Raw genomic sequence first — 26,189 nt, 5'->3', positions numbered from 1 at the left:
GCACCTCAAGTTTAGTGGACTTCCAGAGACGCTCAGTTTTTCGACAAAGTCTCTTCAGACTCGTTTTTTAAGTAAGAGATCATCTTTGATCTGGACGTTGGCTCTCACATGACACCTTTTTCTGTGTGACTGGATAAGATTTCAGAGCCCAATCTACTGCTGCTCATCCTCCTCCATGACATCACCAGGATCTACTTTTATTCCTCAAGAAACTCGGGAAACAAGAGGCATAAACTGTCATGTTCTTCAAAACCATGAGTTCAAAGACGGATCCTAGACCTGGTCACTTCCTCTCACCACCTTCATCTCAAGTTTCACGCGTCGTCCTGAGCCGGTGGTCCAGCCTCAAACCGTGGAAGAGTCTTAACGGATGGAATAGAACCGCGGACCGAGCACGCTTGCTGAGTGTCGCCCGGGGTCAGGGGTTAAGCCTCTTTCTCCCCGGCATCCCCCGCCTGGAGGTGGCGGTGGTAAGAAGTGGTAATTCTATGGTGTAACACCAGGAGAAGGTAGCAATCCTCAGATGGTCAGCGTCTATTTACGGAGTGGGACAGAAACAGCAGCAGCTTAACTATAAGGGGCTTATAGGACCATATGTAACCTCACAAGTGAGAATTCAAAGAGTTCATCATAAGAGACTAGAACCAGATTATGAGGAAACAACACAGAAGACGTTACACAACCGCACATCTTTCACCTTCGATGTCGACAAAATGTTGAATATCAGCTTCATTTGTAACGAATGTTTGCGTGTCACGTTCGTCCCGACGACAGCGAGTCGAGCAGAAGCTGCAGTTCATGAAGGTGAAGAACAATCAGAGAAACATCAACAGGCCAAGATGATCCGAATAAAGAAACGAGAAACCTTTGTGGAGAAATAAATGAAGTTCTGGTGATAGACGTGTTAGAAAAGGTTGATAAGGCCACAGTTTTTATTAAGAATCACAATTATTTTTATCCTTTTTTTTTTACTGTTTGTACATTTGTCCTGGATTGTAGTAGTTATTATATGGATGTCTTCAGTCATGGCAAACTGGAGACTTGACATGAATGTTTTTGCACTAAACTTGTAAGTTATTTAAGTAATTTATATTTGAAGAGCACTTTTCTAGACCAGCGTCACAAAGCGCTTAAACAATCCAAATAATACACAGTTAAAATATATACTTAAATGTCAGGATAACACTGAGACAAACACAAGAGTCTCAGAGAATCAAGGAAAAGCTCAAATCAAAGTGTCTTGAGATGTTTCTTGAAGGAGTCAGTAGAACATCAAACACAGATGTTTATTGAAGGAGTCAGTAGATCATCAAACACAGATGTTTCTTGAAGGAGTCAGTAGATCATCAAACACAGATGTTTCTTGAAGGAGTCAGTAGATCATCAAACACAGATGTTTCTTGAAGGAGTCAGTAGATCATCAAACACAGATGTTTCTTGAAGGAGTCAGTAGATCATCAAACACAGATGTTTCTTGAAGGAGTCAGTAGATCATCAAACACAGAGATGGTTCTTGAAGGAGTCAGTAGATCATCAAACACAGATGTTTCTTGAAGGAGTCAGTAGATCATCAAACACAGATGTTTCTTGAAGGAGTCAGTAGATCATCAAACACAGAGATGGTTCTTGAAGGAGTCAGTAGATCATCAAACACAGATGTTTCTTGAAGGAGTCAGTAGATCATCAAACACAGATGTTTCTTGAAGGAGTCAGTAGATCATCAAACACAGATGTTTCTTGAAGGAGTCAGTAGATCATCAAACACAGATGTTTCTTGAAGGATTCAGTAGATCATCAAACACAGATGTTTCTTGAAGGAGTCAGTAGATCATCAAACACAGATGTTTCTTGAAGGAGTCAGCAGATCATCAAACACAGACGTTTCTTGAAGGAGTCAGTAGATCATCAAACACAGATGTTTCTTGAAGGAGTCAGTAGATCATCAAACACAGACGTTTCTTGAAGGAGTCAGTAGATCATCAAACACAGACGTTTCTTGAAGGAGTCAGTAGATCATCAAACACAGATGTTTCTTGAAGGAGTCAGTAGATCATCAAACACAGATGTTTCTTGAATGAGTCAGTAGATCATCAAACACAGATGTTTCTTGAAGGAGTCAGTAGATCATCAAACACAGATGTTTCTTGAAGGAGTCAGTAGATCATCAAACACAGAGATGTTTCTTGAAGGAGTCAGTAGATCATCAAACACAGATGTTTCTTAAAGGAGTCAGTAGATCATCAAACACAGATGTTTCTTGAAGGAGTCAGTAGATCATCAAACACAGATGTTTCTTGAAGGAGTCAGTAGATCATCAAACAAAGAGATGTTTCTTGAAGGAGTCAGTAGATCATCAAACACAGATGTTTCTTGAAGGAGTCAGTAGATCATCAAACACAGATGTTTCTTGAAGGAGTCAGTAGATCATCAAACACAGATGTTTCTTGAAGGAGTCAGTAGATCATCAAACACAGATGTTTCTTGAAGGAGTCAGTAGATCATCAAACACAGAGATGGTTCTTGAAGGAGTCAGTAGATCATCAAACACAGATGTTTCTTGAAGGAGTCAGTAGATCATCAAACACAGATGTTTCTTGAAGGAGTCAGTAGATCATCAAACACAGAGATGGTTCTTGAAGGAGTCAGTAGATCATCAAACACAGATGTTTCTTGAAGGAGTCAGTAGATCATCAAACACAGATGTTTCTTGAAGGAGTCAGTAGATCATCAAACACAGATGTTTCTTGAAGGAGTCAGTAGATCATCAAACACAGAGATGTTTCTTGAAGGAGTCAGTAGATCATCAAACACAGATGTTTCTTAAAGGAGTCAGTAGATCATCAAACACAGATGTTTCTTGAAGGAGTCAGTAGATCATCAAACACAGATGTTTCTTGAAGGAGTCAGTAGATCATCAAACAAAGAGATGTTTCTTGAAGGAGTCAGTAGATCATCAAACACAGATGTTTCTTGAAGGAGTCAGTAGATCATCAAACACAGATGTTTCTTGAAGGAGTCAGTAGATCATCAAACACAGAGATGGTTCTTGAAGGAGTCAGTAGATCATCAAACACAGATGTTTCTTGAATGAGTCAGTAGATCATCAAACACAGATGTTTCTTGAAGGAGTCAGTAGATCATCAAACACAGATGTTTCTTGAAGGAGTCAGTAGATAATCAAACACAGACGTTTCTTGAAGGAGTCAGTAGATCATCAAACACAGATGTTTCTTGAAGGAGTCAGTAGATCATCAAACACAGACGTTTCTTGAAGGAGTCAGTAGATCATCAAACACAGACGTTTCTTGAAGGAGTCAGTAGATCATCAAACACAGATGTTTCTTGAATGAGTCAGTAGATCATCAAACACAGATGTTTCTTGAAGGAGTCAGTAGATCATCAAACACAGATGTTTCTTGAAGGAGTCAGTAGATCATCAAACACAGAGATGTTTCTTGAAGGAGTCAGTAGATCATCAAACACAGATGTTTCTTAAAGGAGTCAGTAGATCATCAAACACAGATGTTTCTTGAAGGAGTCAGTAGATCATCAAACACAGATGTTTCTTGAAGGAGTCAGTAGATCATCAAACAAAGAGATGTTTCTTGAAGGAGTCAGTAGATCATCAAACACAGATGTTTCTTGAAGGAGTCAGTAGATCATCAAACACAGAGATGGTTCCAAAGCTTAGGAGCAACAGTCTGGAAGGATTTCTCTCCTCTGGTCCGGAAGTTCAGGAACCATCAGTAGATTCTGATCCACAGACCTCAGAGCCCAAGCTGGGGTGTAAGTCTGGATCAGATCACTGATGGAAGGTCTGACCATGAATAGATATGAAAGTAAGAACCAGAATTTTAAAATGATCCTGAAAGAAACTGGCAGTCAGTGAAGAGTTTGAAGGAGAAATGTGAGACAAAATAATCTGTTACAATAGTGTAAACGACACAAACACATTATAAGATCCAGATCGTGTTGTGACATCATTTTACTAAGTTTAGAGATTTTTCTCAGTTGAAGTAGTTTTTGGTCAGTTTTGTGCAGTGTTGAACTAGAGACATGTCTTTGTCAAATACTACACCAGGTTTCTCAGTTTGACAGACAAGTCACTCTAGTACTGACTCAACCCTGGAACTTTATCATCAGCAAACGCAAAGTTCAGCCTCTGGGTCTCAGTTGGATCAACAGAGCAGTAGAGCTGGATGTCATCAGCAAACATGTGTAAGAAACATCCAAACTGAATGATTTGACCCAGAGGAATCAAGTACAAACAATAAAGGACCCAGAACAGAACCTTTAGGGACTCCGTACAACAGATCAGTCGATTCAGACACTTTCATTCAAGTACTGGACAATACTACACATATATACTTATTACTACACTATCACAACACCAGAGTCAAATACTCGACAATACTACACATATATACTTGTTACTACACTATCACAACACCAGAGTCATGTACTGGACAATACTACACATATATACTTGTTACTACACTATCACAACACCAGAGTCAAGTACTGGACAATACTACACATATATACTTGTTACTACACTATCACAACACCAGAGTCAAGTACTGGACAATACTACACATATATATCCTTGTTACTACACTATCACTACACCAGAGTCAACTACTGGACAATACTACACATATATACTTGTTACTACACTATCACAACACCAGAGTCAAGTACTGGACAATACTACACATATATACTTGTTACTACACTATCACAACACCAGAGTCAAGTACTGGACAATACTACACATATATACTTGTTACTACACTATCACAACACCAGAGTCAAGTACTGGACAATACTACACATATATACTTGTTACTACACTATCACAACACCAGAGTCAAGTACTGGACAATACTACACATATATACTTGTTACTACACTATCACAACACCAGAGTCAAGTACTGGACAATACTACACATATATACTTGTTACTACACTATCACAATACCAGAGCCAAGTACTGGACAATACTACTGGACAAGAAAATATTTATTGTTCTTCACATTTGTTTTTAAGGGACAACAAAAGTCTTAAAGTGAAGAACAAAGGGCAAATAAAAAGAACAAAGTTCAAATATAAAGAACCTTTATTTCACCTTTAACATGGTTAACTAATCAAAATCTATGTTTGTAAATGAGCTTCTGTTCGATGATAACGTCTGATCTTATCAGCTTTAACAAGATCTTTGGCATCAGAAAAAGATCCAGACATTCACGGGAATGAATCCGATCTCTGATCCTCGACAACACAGTTGTTTCGATCTCCTGCGATGGTGTTTAAATCCTGCCGTCAATCAATCAATTAGACCTGATCCATGGAGTGTGAAGATCCTCAGTAATCCAACGGAATTAAACCCTGGTGTTTCAACACTGACGCTCGTCTCCGCTGGTCGTCAAGGAAACACCAGAACGAAGATCGAGTTAAAAAGCTTTTTATCAAATATTCCTAATAACAAACACATAATATTAATGCTAGTTATATTGTAATTATATTTTCTCTGAGCGGATTTACAATAAATGGTCTTTGATTGAGATCATATACAATTAAAACATAACAACAACAATAATAATAACAATAACAACAACAATAATAATAATAACAACAATAATGATAAAAACAACAATAATAATAACAACAATAATAATAAAAACAACAATAATAATAACAACAACAACAACATATAGTTGAAAATTGTTTGATTATAGTTGAAAATTGTTTGATTATAGTTGAAAATTGTTGATTATAGTTGAAAATTGTTGGATTATAGTTGAAAATTGTTTGATTATAGTTGAAAATTGTTTGATTATAGTTGAAAATTGTTTGATTATAGTTGAAAATTGTTTGATTATAGTTGAAAATTGTCAGATTATAGTTGAAAATTGTTGGATTATAGTTGAAAATTGTCCGATTATAGTTGAAAATTGTTGGATTATAGTTGAAAATTGTTTGATTATAGTTGAAAATTGTTGATTATAGTTGAAAATTGTTGGATTATAGTTGAAAATTGTTTGATTATAGTTGAAAATTGTTTGATTATAGTTGAAATTTGTTTGATTATAGTTGAAAATTGTTTGATTATAGTTGAAAATTGTTTGATTATAGTCGAAAATTGTTTGATTATAGTTGATAATTGTTTGATTACAGTTGAAAATTGTTTGATTATAGTTTAAAATTGTTGGATTATAGTTGAAAATTGTTTGATTATAGTTGAAAATTGTTTGATTATAGTTGATAATTGTTTGATTATAGTTGAAAATTGTCCGATTATAGTTGAAAATTGTTGGATTATAGTTGAAAATTGTTTGATTATAGTTGAAAATTGTTTGATTATAGTTGAAAATTGTCCGATTATAGTTGAAAATTGTTTGATTATAGTTGAAAATTGTTTGATTATAGTTGAAAATTGTCCGATTATAGTTGAAAATTGTTTGATTATAGTTGAAAATTGTTTGATTATAGTTGAAAATTGTTTGATTATAGTTGAAAATTGTCCGATTATAGTTGAAAATTGTTTGATTATAGTTGAAAATTGTTTGATTATAGTTGATAATTGTTTGATTATAGTTGAAAATTGTCCGATTATAGTTGAAAATTGTCCGATTATAGTTGAAAATTGTTGGATTATAGTTGAAAATTGTTTGATTATAGTTGAAAATTGTCCGATTATAGTTGAAAATTGTTTGATTATAGTTGAAAATTGTTTGATTATAGTTGAAAATTGTCCGATTATAGTTGAAAATTGTTTGATTATAGTTGAAAATTGTTTGATTATAGTTGAAAATTGTTTGATTATAGTTGAAAATTGTTTGATTAAAGTTGAAAATTGTCCGATTATAGTTGAAAATTGTTTGATTATAGTTGAAAATTGTTTGATTATAGTTGAAAATTGTTTGATTAAAGTTGAAAATTGTTTGATTAAAGTTGAAAATTGTTTGATTATAGTTGAAAATTGTTTGATTATAGTTGAAAATTGTTTGATTATAGTTGAAAATTGTTTGATTATAATTGAAAATAGTTTGATTACAGTTGAAAATTGTTTGATTATAGTTGAAAATTGTTTGATTATAGTTGAAAATTGTTAGATTATAGTTGAAAATTGTTTGATTATAGTTGAAAATTGTTTGATTATAGTTGAAAATTGTTAGATTATAGTTGAAAATTGTTTGATTATAGTTGAAAATTGTCTGATTATAGTTGAAAATTGTTTGATTATAGTTGAAAATTGTTTGATTTTAGTTGAAAATTGTTTGATTATAGTTGAAAATTGTTTGATTAAAGTTGAAAATTGTTTGATTATAGTTGAAAATTGTTTGATTATAGTTGAAAATTGTTTGATTATAGTTGAAAATTGTCCGATTATAGTTGAAAATTGTTGGATTATAGTTGAAAATTGTTTGATTAAAGTTGAAAATTGTTTGATTATAGTTGAAAATTGTCCGATTATAGTTGAAAATTGTTGGATTATAGTTGAAAATTGTTTGATTAAAGTTGAAAATTGTTTGATTATAGTTGAAAATTGTTTGATTTTAGTTGAAAATTGTCCGATTATAGTTGAAAATTGTTGGATTATAGTTGAAAATTGTTTGATTATAGTTGAAAATTGTTTGATTATAGTTGAAAATTGTTTGATTATAGTTGAAAATTGTTAGATTATCGTTGAAAATTGTTTGATTATAGTTGAAAATTGTTTGATTATAGTTGAAAATTGTTAGATTATAGTTGAAAATTGTTTGATTATAGTTGAAAATTGTCTGATTATAGTTGAAAATTGTTTGATTATAGTTGAAAATTGTTTGATTTTAGTTGAAAATTGTCCGATTATAGTTGAAAATTGTTTGATTAAAGTTGAAAATTGTTTGATTATAGTTGTAAATTGTTTGATTATAGTTGAAAATTGTTTGATTAAAGTTGAAAATTGTTTGATTATAGTTGAAAATTGTTTGATTATAGTTGAAAATTGTTTGATTAAAGTTGAAAATTGTTTGATTATAGTTGAAAATTGTTTGATTATAGTTGAAAATTGTTTGATTATAGTTGAAAATTGTTTGATTATAGTTGAAAATTGTTTGATTTTGGTTGAAAATTGTTTGATTATAGTTGAAAATTGTTTGATTATAGTTGAAAATTGTTTGATTATAGTTGAAAATTGTTTGATTTTGGTTGAAAATTGTTTGATTATAGTTGAAAATTGTTTGATTGTAGTTGAAAATTGTTTGATTATAGTTGAAGATTGTTTGATTATAGTTCTAGTGTAGTGAAGAACATGAAGGTGGATCAAGACTAAAAGGTTCAAAAGTTCCACCAGTTCAGGCGTACAAAGGTAAAAACTAACCCAGGTTAGATCCCACCCACTTATTTTGACTCACACCAGGGACTAACCAGTAGAGTTGTAATCAACTTATCAGATTTTCTCTAAAACAGTCTTCTTTGGACGCCCTGTAAGCTGTCGGCTGAAGGTTGGAAGGTCAGGATATAAGAGAGAGACTCACCTCAGACCCCAACAGAGCAGGATTACTGCAGGTGGAGCCGACTCTCACTGACGGAGCTGACGTGTCCACAACCATCTCAGGTACTTCTGGTTCATCTTTAGTGCAATATTATTGAATTCATTCTGGCGAATTGATATCACAACATTGTGTTCATTGAATGAATTGAAATAAGATGATAATAATATGACGTTTTTGCTACTTTTTCAGGCTGAATCTCAAACCTCAACATGTCAAAGTAAGTTTTTATTTTTTAATATATTTACAGTAACATTTCTTATGATACACAAACTGGATTGTATAGGATGAACATCTGGTTATATTAGAAAGAAACTAAGGATATTAATGAGTAGAGATAAGATAATAATAATAAGATAATAACGTTCGTTTACATGACTGAAGTTAATATTCAACTAAGATTTTCAAAACAAAAGCTCATAATCTGCTGAAAATTGTTTGATTATAGTTGAAAATTGTTTGATTATAGTTGAAAATTGTTTGATTATAGTTGAAAAATTTTTGATTACAGTTGAAATTGTTTGATTATAGTTGAAAATTGTTTGATTATAGTTGAAAAATTTTTGATTACAGTTGAAATTGTTTGATTATAGTTGAAAATTGTTTGATTATAGTTGAAAATTGTTTGATTATAGTTGAAAATTGTTTGATTATAGTTTAAATTGTTTGATTATAGTTGAAAATTGTTTGATTAAAGTTGAAAATTGTTTGATTATAGTTGAAAATTGTTTGATTATAGTTAAAAATTGTTTGATTATAGTTGAAAATTGTTTGATTATAGTTGAAATTGTTTGATTATAGTTGAAAATTGTTTGATTATAGTTGAAAATAGTTTGATTATAGTTGGAAATTGTTTGATTATAGTTGAAAATAGTTTGATTATAGTTGAAATAATAAAGATCTGGTTATAATAGAAAGAATCAAAAGATAGTAACGGTAGAAAGATAATAACGTTTGTTTAAATGATTGAAGTTAATATTCAACTAAGATTTTCAAAACAAAAGCTCATAATCTGCTGCTTGACAAACACACGAAGGAGTTTTCTCGGCTCCAGGACTTATGTTTGTTTGGACGACTTTAAATCTGGATAAGATGGTTTGTGCGGATCTGACCTGGAGGCCAATCAAACTTTTAATTGGATAAGTGTGTGTGTGTGTGTGTGTGTGTGTGTGTGTGTGTGTGTGTGTGTGTGTGTGTGTGTGTGTGTGTGTGTGTGTGTTGAGAGGTTGTTCCAGATTAAGATCAAAGTAATACTTGTTTAAATGAAATAAACGTGGATATTGTTTGTTAGAAAAAAGGGAACATAAGGAAATATCATTTTTCTTTATTACAGAGTTTTCAAGAAAACCGCTGGCCACGGACATGTAAGTCGTTTTTTTTCAATGTTGTCATTACTGGAAACGTTTGTGGCCGCGAGGGTTTCCACTGGTGGAGGTTTTTAAAAATAACCTTCAACTTGATGTTTGTCCTGCAGATCTCCTTGTACTTGGGGAAGAGAGACTTTGTGGACAACGTGGATTCAGTGGAAGTCGTTGGTGCGAGACTTGTTGTTGTTCTCTTGCTTCTGAACATCTGAAGCTAAAGTCTTGTTTCTCTGCAGACGGAATCGTGAAGGTGGATCCGTCTGGTCTCAATGGAAGGAAAGGTATGGTTTCATCAACGATGGGACAAAACTATTCAAAGAGTTTTAGTGTCATAATAATCATATTATCAGTCACTCATCGTCCTGTCCAGGGTGTCCCCTGCCTCTCGCCCGATGAACCTGGGATAGACTCCAGTCTCCCCGCGACCCCCATAAGGGATAAAGCTGTAGAAAATGATGAGATGAATGTTTTAGTTTCATAATATTAATATTATAAATATTAATAATAATGGTTGAATTTAACATTATACATTTTGAAACTTTTAAATTAAATGTTGTTTTTTACGCAAAGAATGTTTGTTTTTTTAATCATTTCTTAAAAGGTTTTCTAGTTATTTTAAATGATTTATTCATTTATTTTTACTAAATTAATTAAATAAATTCTACACATAGAGTTTGAAATTCTTATTAAAATATTTAAAAAATGCTTTTTTCTAAAGTTTACATTTATTGTTATAGACAAAGACAAAAGGATCAAAGTCACCATTGTTCCAACATTTTACATTGAATTTGGAATTCTGTTAATATTTTGACTTTTGATTTGTTTTCAAACAAAAAAGCAAATTCCCCCTTTAATTTTAGAAATGATTATTCATTTATTCAATTATTCAAAATAACGGTTCGAAAATCAAATTCAAATTCAAATTCAAATTCAAATTCAAAATCTAATAATAAATCAATAATTATAACATTTCAATACAGAAGTTATTGTGTTAAATTATTCAAATATGTCAATGTTTAAAAAAATCAACAATTCAATAAACCAGAAACTGATATTAATGAATATCCAAATGTTATCCAGTGTTTGTGTATCTCGCCTGTGCGTTCCGCTACGGCAGCGACGACCTGGACGTCATCGGTCTGTCCTTCAGGAGAGACATCTGGATCCAGCGCGTCCAGGTCTATCCTCCTGAAGGTGCCAGCGCCACGAAGACGCCCATGCAGGAGTCGCTGATAAAGAAAGTGGGCGAGCACGGGTACCCCTTCAGCTTCCAGGTAACCTCCCCCCCCGTCGAGGTCAGACTCGCTGATACTGACCTTGGTTTTGGTTGAACGTCCAGATGCCCACGGACCTGCCCTGCTCCGTGTCCCTGCAGCCTGGACCCGGAGACTCTGGGAAGGTAAGACCTTCTCACTCCCGACTGACGGATCCTTTCATCGTCCGTTGATTTGACCTCTGACCCTCAGGCCTGTGGGGTCGACTTCGAGGTCAAAGCCTACGTCGCCAAAGAAAAACTCAACGCGGATGAAGTGATTGAAAAGAAGTACGTGTGCAGACGTTATCGCTCTGAAGTTTGAAGTATATTTGAAGTATACTTGAAGTATATTTGAAGTATATTTGAAGTATATTTGAAGTATATTTGAAGTATATTTGTCTTTATTGAAGGACACGTCGAGAGTCTTCATGTCTTTACATCTCATTTCAATTCAACTTTATTTAAAGTCTCAAATCATCCGAAGAAACGTGACAGTTTAATCTAAATAAGAGAAAAACAGATCCCAGTAAAAAAAAAAAATTAACACGCAGAAACCTGGAGCAGAACCAGACTCAGACAGGGAAGAAGTGATTGAAAAGAAGTACGTGTGCAGACATTATCTCTCGGTAGTTTGAAGTATATTTGAAGTATATTTTACTTCCTTGAAGGACACGTGGACAGTCTTTATGTCTTTACATCTCATTTCAATTCAACTTTATTTAAAGTCTCAAATCATCCGAAGAAACGTGACAGTTTAACCTAAAGAAAAAGAAAACTTGAATTTTAACAGGCAGAAACCTGGAGCAGAACCAGACTCAGACAGTGAAGATGTCATTTGAGCTGCTTGAGTTTATTTGAGAGGAGATTGAAAATGACGATAAGTACTTATACGTAGTGGGATGGTTGGATCTAAGTGTAGTAGAATAAAAGTAGAAAAACGTTTATTTTGATATTGTTACATACAACAAGTTTTTTAAGAAATGATCTCAGAATAAAACTTGAAAAGAAATGTTTAGTAAAGCAGATCAAACATGGAAATTGATCCTTCAAACATACTGTTCACGACCTTGACCTCAAAAACAGTTTGACCCCTTGTGTGACTGACCCCCTGGATTAAAACTGGCACCAGATGGTCACGAATCAAGCGACTTAAAAGAAGAATTTTGTGGTGTTTTGAATATTGATTATTAACAGACGTTTATTTCGATCATAAAAACTATTTAACAACATTTTCTGGATGAAAAGAAAGTTTTTTTATGGAACTATTTGTTGTTGTTTCAGGGACACTTGTCGCCTCATGATCAAGAAGATCCAGTTCGCTCCTTCAGGGAACAAACCCGGACCCAAAGCCGAGGTCAACAAGCAGTTCATGATGAACGACAAGCCCGTCCACCTGGAGGCGGCGCTGGAGAAGGAGGTTCGTTCACACGACCTACGACCCCCTCGCTTTAATCCTCGACTTGAAAAATATATACTTCTACGTCTCAGATCTACTACCACGGCGAGTCCATCACCGTCAAGGTCCAGGTCAACAACGAGACCAGCAAGACGGTGAAGAAGATCAGCGTCTCAGGTGAGAGAAGGTCACGACCTTTAAACGTGTGGTCGGCGTATGAAACGAACTTTCTCTTCCCTGCAGTGGAACAGTTGACGAACGTCGTGCTTTACTCGTCCGACACGTACACCAAGCCCGTCGCCTCCGAGGAGTTTGGGTAAGAACTTGGAACTCAAGTCACCGAAAAGTATGGAAGTGAATCCGTGTAATATTACGTAACATTAACGTAACATTAATGTAACATTAATGTAACATTAATGTAACATTAACATAACATTAATGTAACATTAATGTAACATTAACGTAACATTAATGTAACATTAATGTAACATTAACATAACATTAATGTAACATTAACGTAACATTAACATAACATTAATGTAACATTAATGTAACATTAACGTAACATTAACGTAACATTAATGTAACATTAACGTAACATTAATGTAACATTAATGTAACATTAACATAACATTAATGTAACATTAACGTAACGTTAACTTAACATTAACATAACATTTACGTAACATTAACGTAACATTAATGTAACATTAACATAACATTAATGTAACATTAATGTAACATTAACGTAACATTAACATAACATTAATGTAACATTAACGTAACGTTAACTTAACATTAACATAACATTTACGTAACATTAACATAACATTAATGTAACATTAACGTAACGTTAACTTAACATTAACATAACATTTACGTAACATTAACGTAACATTAATGTAACATTAACATAACATTAATGTAACATTAATGTAACATTAACGTAACATTAATGTAACATTAATGTAACATTTACCTAACATTAACATAACATTTACGTAACATTAACGTAACATTAATGTAACATTAACATAACATTAATGTAACATTAATGTAACATTAACGTAACATTAATGTAACATTAATGTAACATTTACCTAACATTAACATAACATTTACGTAACATTAATGTAACATTAATGTAACGTATTCAAAGTCAACTTTGTAAGCATTTCTATATTTGGATTAAATCAGCTATTTAAAGTATTTTCCTTTATTCATTTATTCATTCATTAAAAGTACTTCTAATATTTGTATTATTCTAGCATTCAAACATTTAAAAAAAATTCTAAATTCAATATGTTTTAACTCATCGTCTTTTGAATTAAAAATTAAAATGTAAACAATATGTAACAGTGCTCCAGACGTTACCAAAATAGTAATAAACTACTTGATCAAACTTGAATCATGTGTATTTGACACGCGAGTCGTCACATGACCATCTACGTGTCGCGTGATTGGCTGACAGTTCGATCGTTATTATATTGAATTTAAAAGGCTATGAATTCAAAAATATTGAATTTAGAAAATGTTTTTTTGAATTATTGGGATAACAATATTAGACTCTATGTGTAAAAAAAATATATATTAAAATATTTGTAATTAATTATGTTTTTTAATGACTAACTCACTTTACAAGTCGTTAAATAAAATAAAAAGAAATAAATAAATCTCATTTTTAACATTTTAAAAGTTACATCTTCAATATTCTAAAGATGACGAGCATCTCCTCGTTGTCACAGTGAGACGATCAACGCCAACGAGAAATTCGAGAAGTCCTTCACGTTGACCCCGACGCTGGCCAGCAACAAGGAGAAGAGAGGCATCTCCGTGGACGGACGTCTGAAGGACGAGGACACACACCTGGCGTCCACCACCTTGTGAGCTTCCATCCTCTTACCTCAGGGTCGACGTCTCACTCATGTCTGAGTCGACTCTTCCTCCCGCAGGAGTCAAGGCGAGAAGGAGATGCAGGGAATCATGGTGACCTACAAGGTCAAGGTCACGCTGATGGTTGCTGGCGGAGGGTGAGAAACGTTCTGACAGAACCATGTTCCTCGAGACACAAAAGTAACATTTGTTTGGTGTGTTTTTTGAAGCCTGCTCGGAGGCCTCACATCCAGGTAGATATGTTATATTGACTGGATTCTTTCACAGCAGGAAGGTTGCTCGTTCACTTCCAGGTCAACTCGTGACCTTTCTGTGTGTAGTTGGTATGTTCTCCCCGTGTTGTGTAGGTTTACTCCGGACACTCCGGTTTCCTCCCACAGTCCAAAAACATACAGAGGTTGATTGAGAACTTGAGGGAAATTGTCCGTAGATATGAGTGTGTGTGTGAATGGTTGTCTGTCTTTGTGTGTCCTGAGACAAACTGGCGTCCTGTCCAGGGTGTCCCCTGCCTCTCGCCCTATGAAACTGGGATAGACTCCAGTCTCCCTCATAAGGGATAAAGCAGTAGAAAATGACTGAATGTATATTTTTTCCTTCTCTATCTCGCGATGTTACATTTGTTTCATGGATTCTTTGCAGTGACGTCACAGTGGAGCTGCCGTTGACCCTCATGTCCCCCAAACCTGCAGGTGAGTTCGTTGAGACACGTTGAGTTAAAAGTTCAGTTTTAACTCCTTCTGCTCTTGTATTCGTCGCTGCTGAAACACCACAGAAGTGTAAGTATAGTCAGTGTGTTGACCTGCGTTGATGGTGAAACGATGCTGATGATCTTCTTTTGTTACTAATCACAGCGTTTTGGACTAAAGATCTCTTTAGTTGAGGTGAGGTCACGAACCCAAGTCTATGGTTTTACAAGTTTTTTTACCACGTTCACCTCAGAAATGTGTTAAAATTTCAAATTCTCCAACATAAAAATGTTCCATTAAATCATAACTTTGTTGATCATAGTTGATCTTTTTTTGTTGATCAATCAATCGAGTCGTAAATATATAAACAAATGCTTTTTTATTACAGAACTGACATAGCACTGGAGTCTGTGGACGCGTGAGGCGACGACACGATCAAGAGAGGAACTGTGAACAGAGGAACTCAGAATATCTTGTGACACATCATGACGACAACAGGATATAAACCATCAAACCTTCTAGACTAGAAACGTTTTTATTTTGAAAAGAAATGATGTCATAGTCGAATCATGAGATATTTTTTCTGAGACAAACTTGTTTGCATGTTTTAAATAAAAATAAAGTTGATGTTGACTCCCAAAGTTTTTGTTTGACAACTATATGCATCAATGTGAATAAAAATGATGTTTTCGTTTATTTCCTTTTTTTTATCTCCAAGTTTAATCATTAATAAAATAGTAATTAGAGATTTTATTGTCACAGTTGACAACATAACTCTATAGAAACTACTGGATTTAAATGTATTGTATAAAGTGCTAAACAAAATTTAATTTATGTCTTCAAGTACAGTATTTTGTACACCGTTTCTTAAAAGCCACAAAACCCTGTAATACAAATGTTTTCCTTTGTAATGAACTTTGAATAATATAATTGGAGAAGCATGAAATATTTCACTGGATCTAAATAACATTTTTACTTGATTTTAATGACCAAAGTCTTGTTTTTTGTTGGACAAACAAATATAAATGATACACAATGATTTTGTAAACACAGCTTGTTTTTTTAAATGAGAGCGTTTGTTAATATTAATATAATAAATATAGATAACATAACAGTAGACCAATGAAATATTTAGTCTGAATCCAAATGAAAAGTGAGACAAACTTTGTGTTTAAAAAAAAAATGCTGTTTATTCCAATATTTGGTTTATTTTTTGATGGATAAATGTGAATAAAAATGATAGACACACAAGTGTCTGTTTAGTTTTTACTACTTCACGTTTAAGTAACGAATAAAATAACAATTTCAGATTCTATTTTCACACCAAAAAATACTGGATAAAAAAATAATTTAGTAAGATATCGACAATGTACAACTGGACGTGCGTCGCTTATTTAAAACATATTGAATCTTGAAATTAAAACCTTTTTTTCTGTGAATAAATATAGCTAATATAATAGTAGAACCAGCAAATGTTTTATCTGAATATAAATGACAATTGAGGTTGAAGTGTTTTAATTATAAATATTTGCTTTTAATTTAGAAATTATTGTTTTTTTATTGGACGTATAAATGCATAAATGTTTATAATAAAAAAAATGATACATTCAACGTGCAGTAAAACTATATTTGTTTTATTTATCTTACTACAAGTTCAAGAACTAATAAAAGAAGGATTATAGATTCTATGTATAGTTTATTCGATTTTATTAGACGATAAAAAACTAGCGGGTTACACCTGCGCGTCCACGAGAGGCCTCGCGGTGGCGCTGTTTCCTCTGAGGCGGTTTGAAGAGACGCTGCTCACACTCGCTCCTCCAGTCTAGACGTCAACTAGCACAGCTTCGCTAACTCGCCGTTTACCATTTGACACAAAATGTCAACCACAACTGGCGGCGGAGAATTTGGTAATCCTCTCCGAAAGTTCAAGCTCGTCTTCCTGGGCGAACAGAGTGGTAAGTTAGTGGTTTATGTTAGTAAATAGATGAAGTTGGGACGATGATGCTAACGCTTGGCTACAAGCTAACCAGTCCATTCAGTTCGCTGGATTCTAAATGAGAGAATGTCTTAAAATATGTCGAGCGGGTTGTAGTTAAAGTTAAGTGTAGCTTATCTGTGATGTAGTTGTACTAAGAATACATGTGTGATAGTAGTTTTAATTTATTTATCTTTTGAAATACGATGATGTCATTGCTTAGCATGCTAGCGGTAGAAGCTAATGCTAGCAAACCAGAACATCATCGCTGTCTTCGTGGAAACGTTGTTTTGAGAATAGCTTTGATTTGGGAGGTTAAACGGATCCGAGATGAACAAAAAAATGTCAAGAATTGTTGCCTTTAGGTGAGTGTTTTTATTAGAATCTGAACGACGGAACCAGCCTGGACTTGCTAGCCAGGATCAGCTTCGATTCTGTTGTCAATGTTGTTCTGTTCAAACACACCGAGAGGATGTTCTGGATCTACTTTAAATCTCTCATGAAGTCTGTGTAACGAGTAGAAACAGATCAAACTAAGCTGTCAGTCTTGAATGGCAGCATCTCTCGAAGCCACGTCGACCAGCTGATCGGAACCATTCGGCCTTTTTCGTCTACGTTTACAGAGATAAACATTTCTTCATTGTCACTATGTGCCTACAAAAGTAATACGGTTTTAATTCTTCACGATCTTTACGTTCTAAGACGATCTTTTTTCGAGATTGTTACACGTCTTCAGTTTGGCCTCAGATGTTGTGGCTCCACCCATACTGCCAGCTCAGCGTGTGGGTTCATGGAGTCCAGGCTGGTGATGCCTTCAAGTCCTGACGACGAACGTGGAGATTTAACGAGAGAAAAACATCATCTTATGCTGTCATTTCAACTGGTTTAACGTTGACACAGACTCCTGAATAAAAAATGTTTTGTTTCTGCCTACAGTTGGGAAGACCTCACTCATCACCAGGTTCATGTACGACAGCTTCGACAACACTTATCAGGTACATTCAAACCCAGCATGGTTTCATCTTCTTGGAGATATTAAAGACATGTGACTGTTGAAGCATTAGATTCACATACATTAATGTCATCTAAACTTGGGTGGGGGGTTTTAAAGGTGTAAATTACTTCCGCAGATGGTTATTACAGTGTTTGGAAAGTTCCCTTTCTATGTGAACTAGTTCAGTTCATCATTCATAACTCATTGTTCAAATGTTTACAGCTCAATCGATGAACTAGTTCGTAGTTCTCTTTTTCTATATGTCACTACAAGCTCTTCTTATTCAAAAGCATATATGGAATCAAAGTTTGCAATTTGTATATCTTTTTTACATTTAAAAGAGATTTCACATGTCTTTTCAGAAACAATAAAAGTACACAGAGATAAACAACAAATGAATGCATTTGTTGTTATGGATTGCAGAAAAAATGGAATGAATTAAATAAATGCAAATACAATCAAATCAGTGACTCCTACATTAAAGTGGGCGTATAAAAATAAAATCAACAGAGAGTGAGACTTTCACTGAAGTGTTCATCAGGGTAAATACACTACGTTCACTTCACTTATGGCCAATTTATGAACTAGTTGATGAACTATCGTTCAATGAACTCCTGGGTAATTATTTACCATCATCTACTTATTTATGTATTGCATCTGAACTGGACAGCGCCTGTAATAAAACATTTATAGAAATACATTTCTCTAAACGCAATGTTTAAGAAACGCTGATTTTCATACAAAACTTTTTAAGCTTTTATCTGATATAGAAAAACGTTTGCAGGGTATTTTCATAAATAATAATAATAATAATAATAATCTCTATTTATATAGCGCTTTCTAGACCAGGGTCACAAAGCGCTTTGACAGCCATTCACACACACTGATGTCTTTATTCCAAGGAATCCCTCTGATAAATGTAACTGTTGGTTTTACACTTATTAGATTTAACAATGGGATATGATTTAGTGAGTCCGTTAATATTCTTGAGTCGCATAGTTATATTTGTTCTTCAAAGCTTTATAATCCGTTAATACTCACAATGTGCAATGTTTGTCTAAAAAAAGCTTCAAATATGTGGTACAACGTTCTAAATCACAATGTTGATTCAATATAAAATATTGAATTACAGTTTTGACCAAAATGGCTAGTGGAACATTTGTTCAAAAATACATTTTAAGTTGGTTTCATGGATTTCTAAGGGAAAATATTCATTTATTTTCAGCATTAATTCTCCACATATTCTCTTTGTCTGCAGTTGTCTCCCATAAATAAAATAAGTGTTACTATTTTCCCTTGTTTAGATGTGAAATGCTTCTGTCACTAAATGTTTTAAAACATTTTCTCTCCCGTAGGCAACCATTGGGATTGACTTTCTGTCTAAAACCATGTATTTAGAAGATCGCACGGTGAGTGTGTTTTATAATCATTTCAATCAAAAACTGTCAACACTTGCTCCAGCTCTCCATGTTACACCCACCTTCTGATCCACCATTTAATATCATTTTCGTGTATTTGAAGTTCTTCCTCTCCTCATGTTTTGGTTTGCATCATTTTTGTTTCTTTCATCCCCTTCATGGTCATAAACGCTTCTTCTCCCGCGCACATTTTCACGGCTGGCCACAGATCCGGCTGCAGCTCTGGGACACGGCCGGGCAGGAGCGTTTCCGCAGCCTCATCCCCAGTTACATCCGCGACTCAGCTGCTGCTGTCGTGGTTTATGACATAGCCAGTAGGTATCATAGTTTTGCCTGAACACTAGTGCAAGGGCATGAAAAAGGTTTGATTTCTCTGCTCACTATGATCCATGCAGACATAGTTGCATATGTTTGCCACATCCCGGGTGATACTAACGCTGAGTGGGCTCCCTGGTCTCTCGTTTCAAGGGACTAACTCTTCCTGGGCACAGAATAGGCAAATGTCAAAAGAATGAATCAGCGAGGTCTTCTTTAAAATCCCTCCGTGTTGCTCATCTTCCACTCTGCTGCATCGCAGTGATTTCCCTCATCCTCCATCAACAGTCACCTTCATCTCCACTGCTTAGCTCGCAGTTCCTTTATGTGTCGTCCAGTTTCCACTTTTAAAAACCTGCCTGTCACCTCTTTATCTCCAAATCCTTTTTTTCTTCTGCTCCGTTCCACTCCTCAGGTCCGACTCCAGCTGTGGGACACTGCTGGACAGGAGCGTTTTCGTAGCCTTATTCCCAGCTACATCCGCGACTCTACCATTGCAGTGGTAGTTTATGACATCACCAGTGAGTCAGGGATGAACTTTCTTCTAGATTAGTCTTAGGTCTAGAGGGGGGATGATATGAAAACCTATTTTTTTTATCAAGTCTGTGCCTGTTCTTTCCTTTACACTTTTGATTGCTGACCAGTTTCCTACTAACACACAAGTAATGTTCAAGTTGTGTGAAACACTAAAATGCTCATTAAACTGAACTGAAAACACCAGGAACGGCGGCGTTTTGACACCTTTTTCTTTTGTTTGGATCTGCAGATTTAAATTCATTCCAACAAACGTCAAAGTGGATTGATGATGTCAGAACAGAGAGGGGAAGTGATGTCATTATCATGCTCGTCGGAAACAAAACGGACCTGGCAGATAAGAGGTACGTTGTCACACGTGTTGTCGTTCATGTACGACTAGAGACACGTCAGACATGTTACATCCTCACAGAATGTTCGTTCTGTTCCTAACCAACCTGTTCCTAAACCCTGATCCTGGTCCGTTTGGTTGAACAAACTCTTTAAAAAGGTCACTGAACAGTAAACAATAGAACGTGAAGTTGTCAAGTTAAGCTACTGTCAGTTCTTTCAGTTACAGTTAATCTACCCATGAGTTGACTTTCTGTCCTCACTTCCTCATTCGATCACTTTCTCAAGTCACTGTCGATGTGTAGACGTGTGGTGTGATCTGAAGGAGCCGCGACGACTCTTGCATTTAACAAGAGGTTCTCCTTTAATACGTCAGTGTTGTTTTACCTTAACGTATGTGTTTTAAAGGAACTGTTATTGAATACTTAAGTATTGAATATTAGTGAAGATGACTTGTGAATGTGGATTTTAAAAAGATGTATTTGACAGTAATGTGCATGATTAAGTAAATCAAATCAGAAAAACACACTTATTGTTTTAAAACATTTGAATGTTGTCAAAAACGTTCTTGTAACATTACGTTTTAAACTCTGAATTCATTTCTCAGTTTTCCATTTTCCTCTGTTCATGTGTAAATATTCCATTGTCGCATTTTAAAATAACACAAAAGGCACCTAAATCATTGTAGTTGTTTTTATACTGCACTTATTTTCCTTAATTTTCTTTTGAGTGTCTTCTCCTAATCCATTTTCTCCGTGTCATTTTGATTTATTTTGTTATTTGTTTACGTGTCTTTCCTTCATTTCATCACTCCCTTCCCCGGGACCCCGGCAGGCAAGTGTCTGTTGAGGCGGCAGAGAGGAAAGCTCGCGAGCTCAATGTGATGTACATAGAGACGAGTGCCAAGGCTGGTTATAACGTCAAACAGGTTGGTGTCTAGACGCAGCAGGCGTTCTCTGGGAAACTAGTCCTATATATCTATCTATCTATATGTATCTATACATGGGTCAGAGGTCATGTGTAGGTCAGGAAGGTCCAGCTCCTCCATGCTGTCGTGATGTGAGCGACTGGTTTGAATGATCTCTCTTTCCTTTCATCCTTCTCTTCGATCCACCTTCAGCGTCGATTATAACTTCACTAACACTTTTCTTTTCTCTCACCAAAAGACGATTTAAACGTTGAGCAAACCTCTGCTTCTCTCTTCCTCCTCCTCCTCTGTCGGCTCCTTCCATACCTGTCTGTTCGTCCCTCTCTGCCTTCACCTGAGCAGACAGATCACCACGGAGGAGGGCGAGCAGAGAGCTAAGGAACTGAATGTCATGTTCATTGAAACCAGCGCAAAGACTGGCTACAATGTCAAACAGGTAGAGACTCTGCTGTTCACGGTAGTTGAGTGTGTGTGTGTGTGTGTGTGTGTGTGTGTGTGTGTGTGTGTGTGTGTCGGCCTCGCCTCTCTCACTTCTCTTGGCCGCCCCGGGTCAACCGATCTGATGATCTTCCATCTGCATGTAGAAGATTCATGTTGGATTTATGTGGAACTGTTCACGTTTGAATGCTCTAGTCTTCTGTCCAGTTGTATCAAAGCTTCTTGTCTTTGTTCGCTGTGTTACAAACATACAGCAGTTACACTTGAACACAACAACATCATTTAGAGAGAGAACTACTACACACAACTTACTTATCGTGCAACAAAACGGTGAACTCCCATGATGCCTTTCTCCACACCGATCTATTTAATGACAACCGGACGCTACAATCATTTTTTTTAATTCTATGTTGCTATGTCAGGATTGATCGACAGCTGTGATTGGTCGGCTGGGCGGCAAAGCGTTGTGGGAGCTGTTCAGGTCACTGTTACTGAGAAAGTTATTGATTTTTGCAAGTTGAAATAAAAGTTCTTAATTTAAAGAAGTAAAAAATTAAGGTTTTTGGAACGTAACCCCCGGAATAAACACCACTGTGTAGATGTTCTTCACGTCACCAGCTCTGACTGCATGAAAACGTTTATACATGATTTAAAACGCTCTAGTCTCGCCTCCGTGGCTTGTTTTGTTTAGTCTTTCTCTGAAAAGAAACACTTTGACGTGGATCTCACAGAAATCCTCAACTAGAGTTGTTTGTTTCATCATCAAGTGGTTAAATACGGTTCAAAATCGGGCGTAAATCTACACCGTTTGATAGTTATGTCCATCTTTCTGGTAAAAACAAATGCATGAAAGTATGTTTTCTACCCGGTATGTGAACTCGATGAACTCTCACAGTGTTTGCTTCTAATGATAAATTCTGAATCTGCTTCAACAAAGTCTTCATGAGAATCATTTGAGTCGAGCACCTTAAGTCCACGTGTTCCAAACATAGTGTTTCTCTTTTCTCAAGCTAGAAACGTTTGAGTCGTGAAAGTATCATAGATTTTCTAAAAGTCGATTGTGTTCGCAGCTGTTCCGCCGAGTCGCTGCTGCTCTGCCGGGGATGGACAACGCACCAGAGAAGAGCAAAGAGGACAGTATCCTTTCTTTAGAGTCTTTAAATGACTCACGATCATCACTCTCTTCTTTACGGTTCTTTCACTCCAGCAGCGTTACTTCATCGCAAATACATATATTTAAAAACATTTAAATGCCAACATCAATGTCTGGAGATGAATTGTTTCACATAAATCCCAACAAAAGTTAATTAGTAAATCAAACATGATTAAAACTAATAAATCTTCTCAAGACGTTTAAGTGTTTTTAGGATAATCTTTATTTTCATTGTAATAATGTCCTCAATTATGTTTCTAGAGCCTCTTCATGTTTAAAATCATCTTCAACTGAGGAACTACAAAGATGTTCATTCAATTAAAGGACGGATAATAATTATAATAATAATAATAATAATGTAATAATAATAATAGGAACAACAATATATTGTTTGTTTAAAATCATTTATTTGTACAAAAACAATCCTCGGTAAACATTCGACGCAGTTACATCTTAATATCAGACAAATTAGATGAACACGAGTAAAAGTCCAGATTTCAAACTGCAGATCAGAGACTCATGTTACTTTCTTACGAGTCTCATCGACGCGTCACTGATGAAACCAAACATCAGCTTCAGAAGCTGCTGGAGTTTCTTTCTGGGTTTGTTGTCGCAAGGTTTTAATCACGGCACACAAATGAATAAACACTTTGAGTATTTGACTGTTAATTGTTCATTTAAAAAAAAAATGGAATGATTTTAAAACACAAACCATATAATTACTATGAATAAAAATGTCAAAAGAAAATAAATACACTTTTGTTAAATATCGATACAGAGCTGTTGGCTTTTGATATCTTGGGGGGGAAAAGATATCGCAATAATTTGAATTAAACCAAAAGATTGTTATAATTTAACAAAAGGGGGGGAAAAGGATTATAATTTAATGTTTGCGTTTATTTGTCTCATCCTTTTATGACGAGCATCGACGGTAATAAACTATAAAATGACTATAAAGCGACTTCAAACATCAGGAACACAGTTTACACTGAGAGAAGCTGAAAAAGTTACTAATAAAGTCTAAAGTGTTGAAATAATCCTTGAAATGTTTGTGACGTCGTCGAGTCATCTTTCCTGACCGACCCTCCAGTGATCGACATCAAACTAGAGAAGCAGCCCGAGATGACGGTGACGGAGAGCAGCTGCTCGTGCTAGTCCAGCTCGCCTCCCCCCCGCCCGCCAACAGCTTGTCTCTCAGTGGCCACTCTCTCGCTCCTCCCCCTCCTCCCCCCTCCTCACCCTCCACTCAGTGACTTCTCGGAGTAACCGTGCTGATGTGCATCACCGTCTTCAAAAATAACCGTCACACGTTGCCACGGCGATCGTCCTCCGGCTGCATGGCATCATCATCATCATCATCATCGACGCTCGCCGACTGAATTAACGCTTCCGGGTTTATTTGCACACATTCTTAGTGACGTTGTCAATATTGTTATAGCGTGAGATGATCTCGTTTCCTTCAGAGCGCGCTTGCGTCGTACGTGGAGGAGGCGACGCTTCTAGGCGCTTCTAGGCGCTTCTAGGCGCTTCTAGACGCTTCTAGGCGCTTCTAGACGCTTCTAGGCGCTTCTAGACACTTCTAGACGCTTCTAGGCGCTTCTAGACGGTTCTAGACGGTTCTAGACGCTTCTAGACACTTCTAGGCGCTTCTAGGCGCTTCTAGACGCTTCTAGATGCTTCTAGGCGCTTCTAGGCGCTTCTAGGCGCTTCTAGGCGCTTCTAGATGCTTCTAGGCGCTTCTAGGCGCTTCTAGGCGCTTCTAGATGCTTCTAGGCGCTTCTAGACGCTTCTAGGCGCTTCTAGACGGTTCTAGACGCTTCTAGGCGCTTCTAGACACTTCTAGACACTTCTAGCCGGGACGACCACTTCGCTGACCCGAACATATCTGTAGTCGTAGATGTTGACTCGTTGACTCCGGCGAGGACTCGTCCCTCGGTTCATTGATCCCTCACTAGAACTAGAACAGCATGCTCCCCCTGCACACTGGGACAACAACACAGATGCCTTGTTGGTTGAGGGAATCGAGAGAGAGAACACCCGCTTCTTGGTTCCGAGAGCCGCCGACTAACACTCCTGCTGTACAAACATCGCAGATACTTTTGCTTGTTTGGGTTTTATGTGTTTATTTATTTTGTTACTCGACATATAAATAACATTGTACGCTTGACCAAAAATCCATGAGATGCATGTCTTTGTTTTGATTTGGTATCTGCTGGGCCACGATGTTTTCTTGTCTTATAAGTTTGTGCGATCAGTCACACGCACACACACCTACACACACACTTACACACACACTTACACACACACACACACACTAACCTGCCAACCATGTGCTGCAGCTTAGTTAGACTTACAAGGTGATTTTAACTATTTAATTACTGCACATTTTAACCGCTCTTCTCAGCCTCCAGACTTAAATTCTTTGTTATTCTGGATCGTGTCCATTTCAAAGAAGAAAACAACAACTGCTGTCTACTCGTGTTTGTGTTCAACTATTATCTGATGTTTAAAAGGAGAGTCAGTGAAACACGACTGTAGGCCTGTCACATGGAACAAATAAAGATATTTCACCAACGTTGAATGGTGTCAATCATCTGTGACGACACTGGCTCGAGTGAAACTGCTGATGTAACACGTATTTCAACATGAACGACGAGTCGCATTCTTTGTGTCCACGTGGTTTGAAAAACACCTTCTTGAGCATTATTTCTGTTACTGAACGTTTATTCAAACAATCTATTACCACATTGACCAGTACGGTGGCTCGGGAGTTCAAAATCAAATGTACACACTTTTTAGACACATTTACAAACTTTTCAGACACAGTTAAAATCTATTAAATAAAATGAACAAACTTTAGACACATTTAGAAACTCTTGACACACTTTTACAAACTTGAATCAAATTTACAAACTTTAGACACATTTACAAACTCTTGAAGCAAATTTACAAACTTTTTAGACACAGTTAC

The 26,189-nt window shown here is 35.9% G+C and overlaps 2 protein-coding genes across 6 annotated transcripts; both read left to right on the top strand.

Moving 5' to 3' along the window:
- Positions 1-254: 254 nt before the first annotated feature.
- Positions 255-15,641, top strand: arr3b (arrestin 3b, retinal (X-arrestin)). Its single transcript, XM_087798683.1, has 18 exons — positions 255-470; positions 775-833; positions 8,492-8,604; positions 9,848-9,903; positions 10,014-10,074; positions 10,140-10,184; positions 10,984-11,177; positions 11,243-11,302; positions 11,370-11,446; positions 12,440-12,575; positions 12,647-12,731; positions 12,798-12,870; positions 14,300-14,437; positions 14,507-14,584; positions 14,657-14,680; positions 15,087-15,140; positions 15,299-15,328; positions 15,522-15,641. Exons 1-17 carry the CDS (start codon positions 255-257, stop codon positions 15,309-15,311), a joined length of 1,482 nt encoding a protein of 493 aa, XP_087654809.1. The 3' UTR covers positions 15,312-15,328; positions 15,522-15,641.
- Positions 15,642-16,929: 1,288 nt separating this feature from the next.
- rab41 (RAB41, member RAS oncogene family) lies at positions 16,930-25,799 on the top strand. Of its 5 annotated transcripts, XR_015712868.1 has the most exons (9): positions 16,930-17,088; positions 18,045-18,103; positions 19,458-19,511; positions 20,251-20,356; positions 20,602-20,713; positions 21,534-21,627; positions 21,970-22,063; positions 23,136-23,202; positions 24,309-24,387. XR_015712868.1 is itself a non-coding variant. In XM_087799595.1 (8 exons), the coding sequence occupies exons 1-8, from the start codon at positions 17,010-17,012 to the stop codon at positions 24,371-24,373; spliced, it is 636 nt and encodes a 211-aa protein (XP_087655721.1). In that variant the 5' UTR covers positions 16,930-17,009; the 3' UTR covers positions 24,374-25,799. The 5 variants fall into 5 exon arrangements, 4 of the variants coding, with proteins under 4 accessions (XP_087655721.1, XP_087655722.1, XP_087655723.1 ...); XM_087799595.1 differs by lacking the exon at positions 21,534-21,627 and having other exon boundaries at positions 24,309-25,799; XM_087799596.1 differs by lacking the exon at positions 21,970-22,063 and having other exon boundaries at positions 24,309-25,799.
- Positions 25,800-26,189: the final 390 nt, after the last annotated feature.

Source organism: Callionymus lyra, chromosome 9 (genome assembly GCF_982586985.1).
Source record: "Callionymus lyra chromosome 9, fCalLyr1.hap1.1, whole genome shotgun sequence".
NCBI classification, from domain to species: Eukaryota; Metazoa; Chordata; class Actinopteri; order Syngnathiformes; family Callionymidae; genus Callionymus; species Callionymus lyra.
This window is presented reverse-complemented; position numbering and strand designations above follow the sequence as displayed.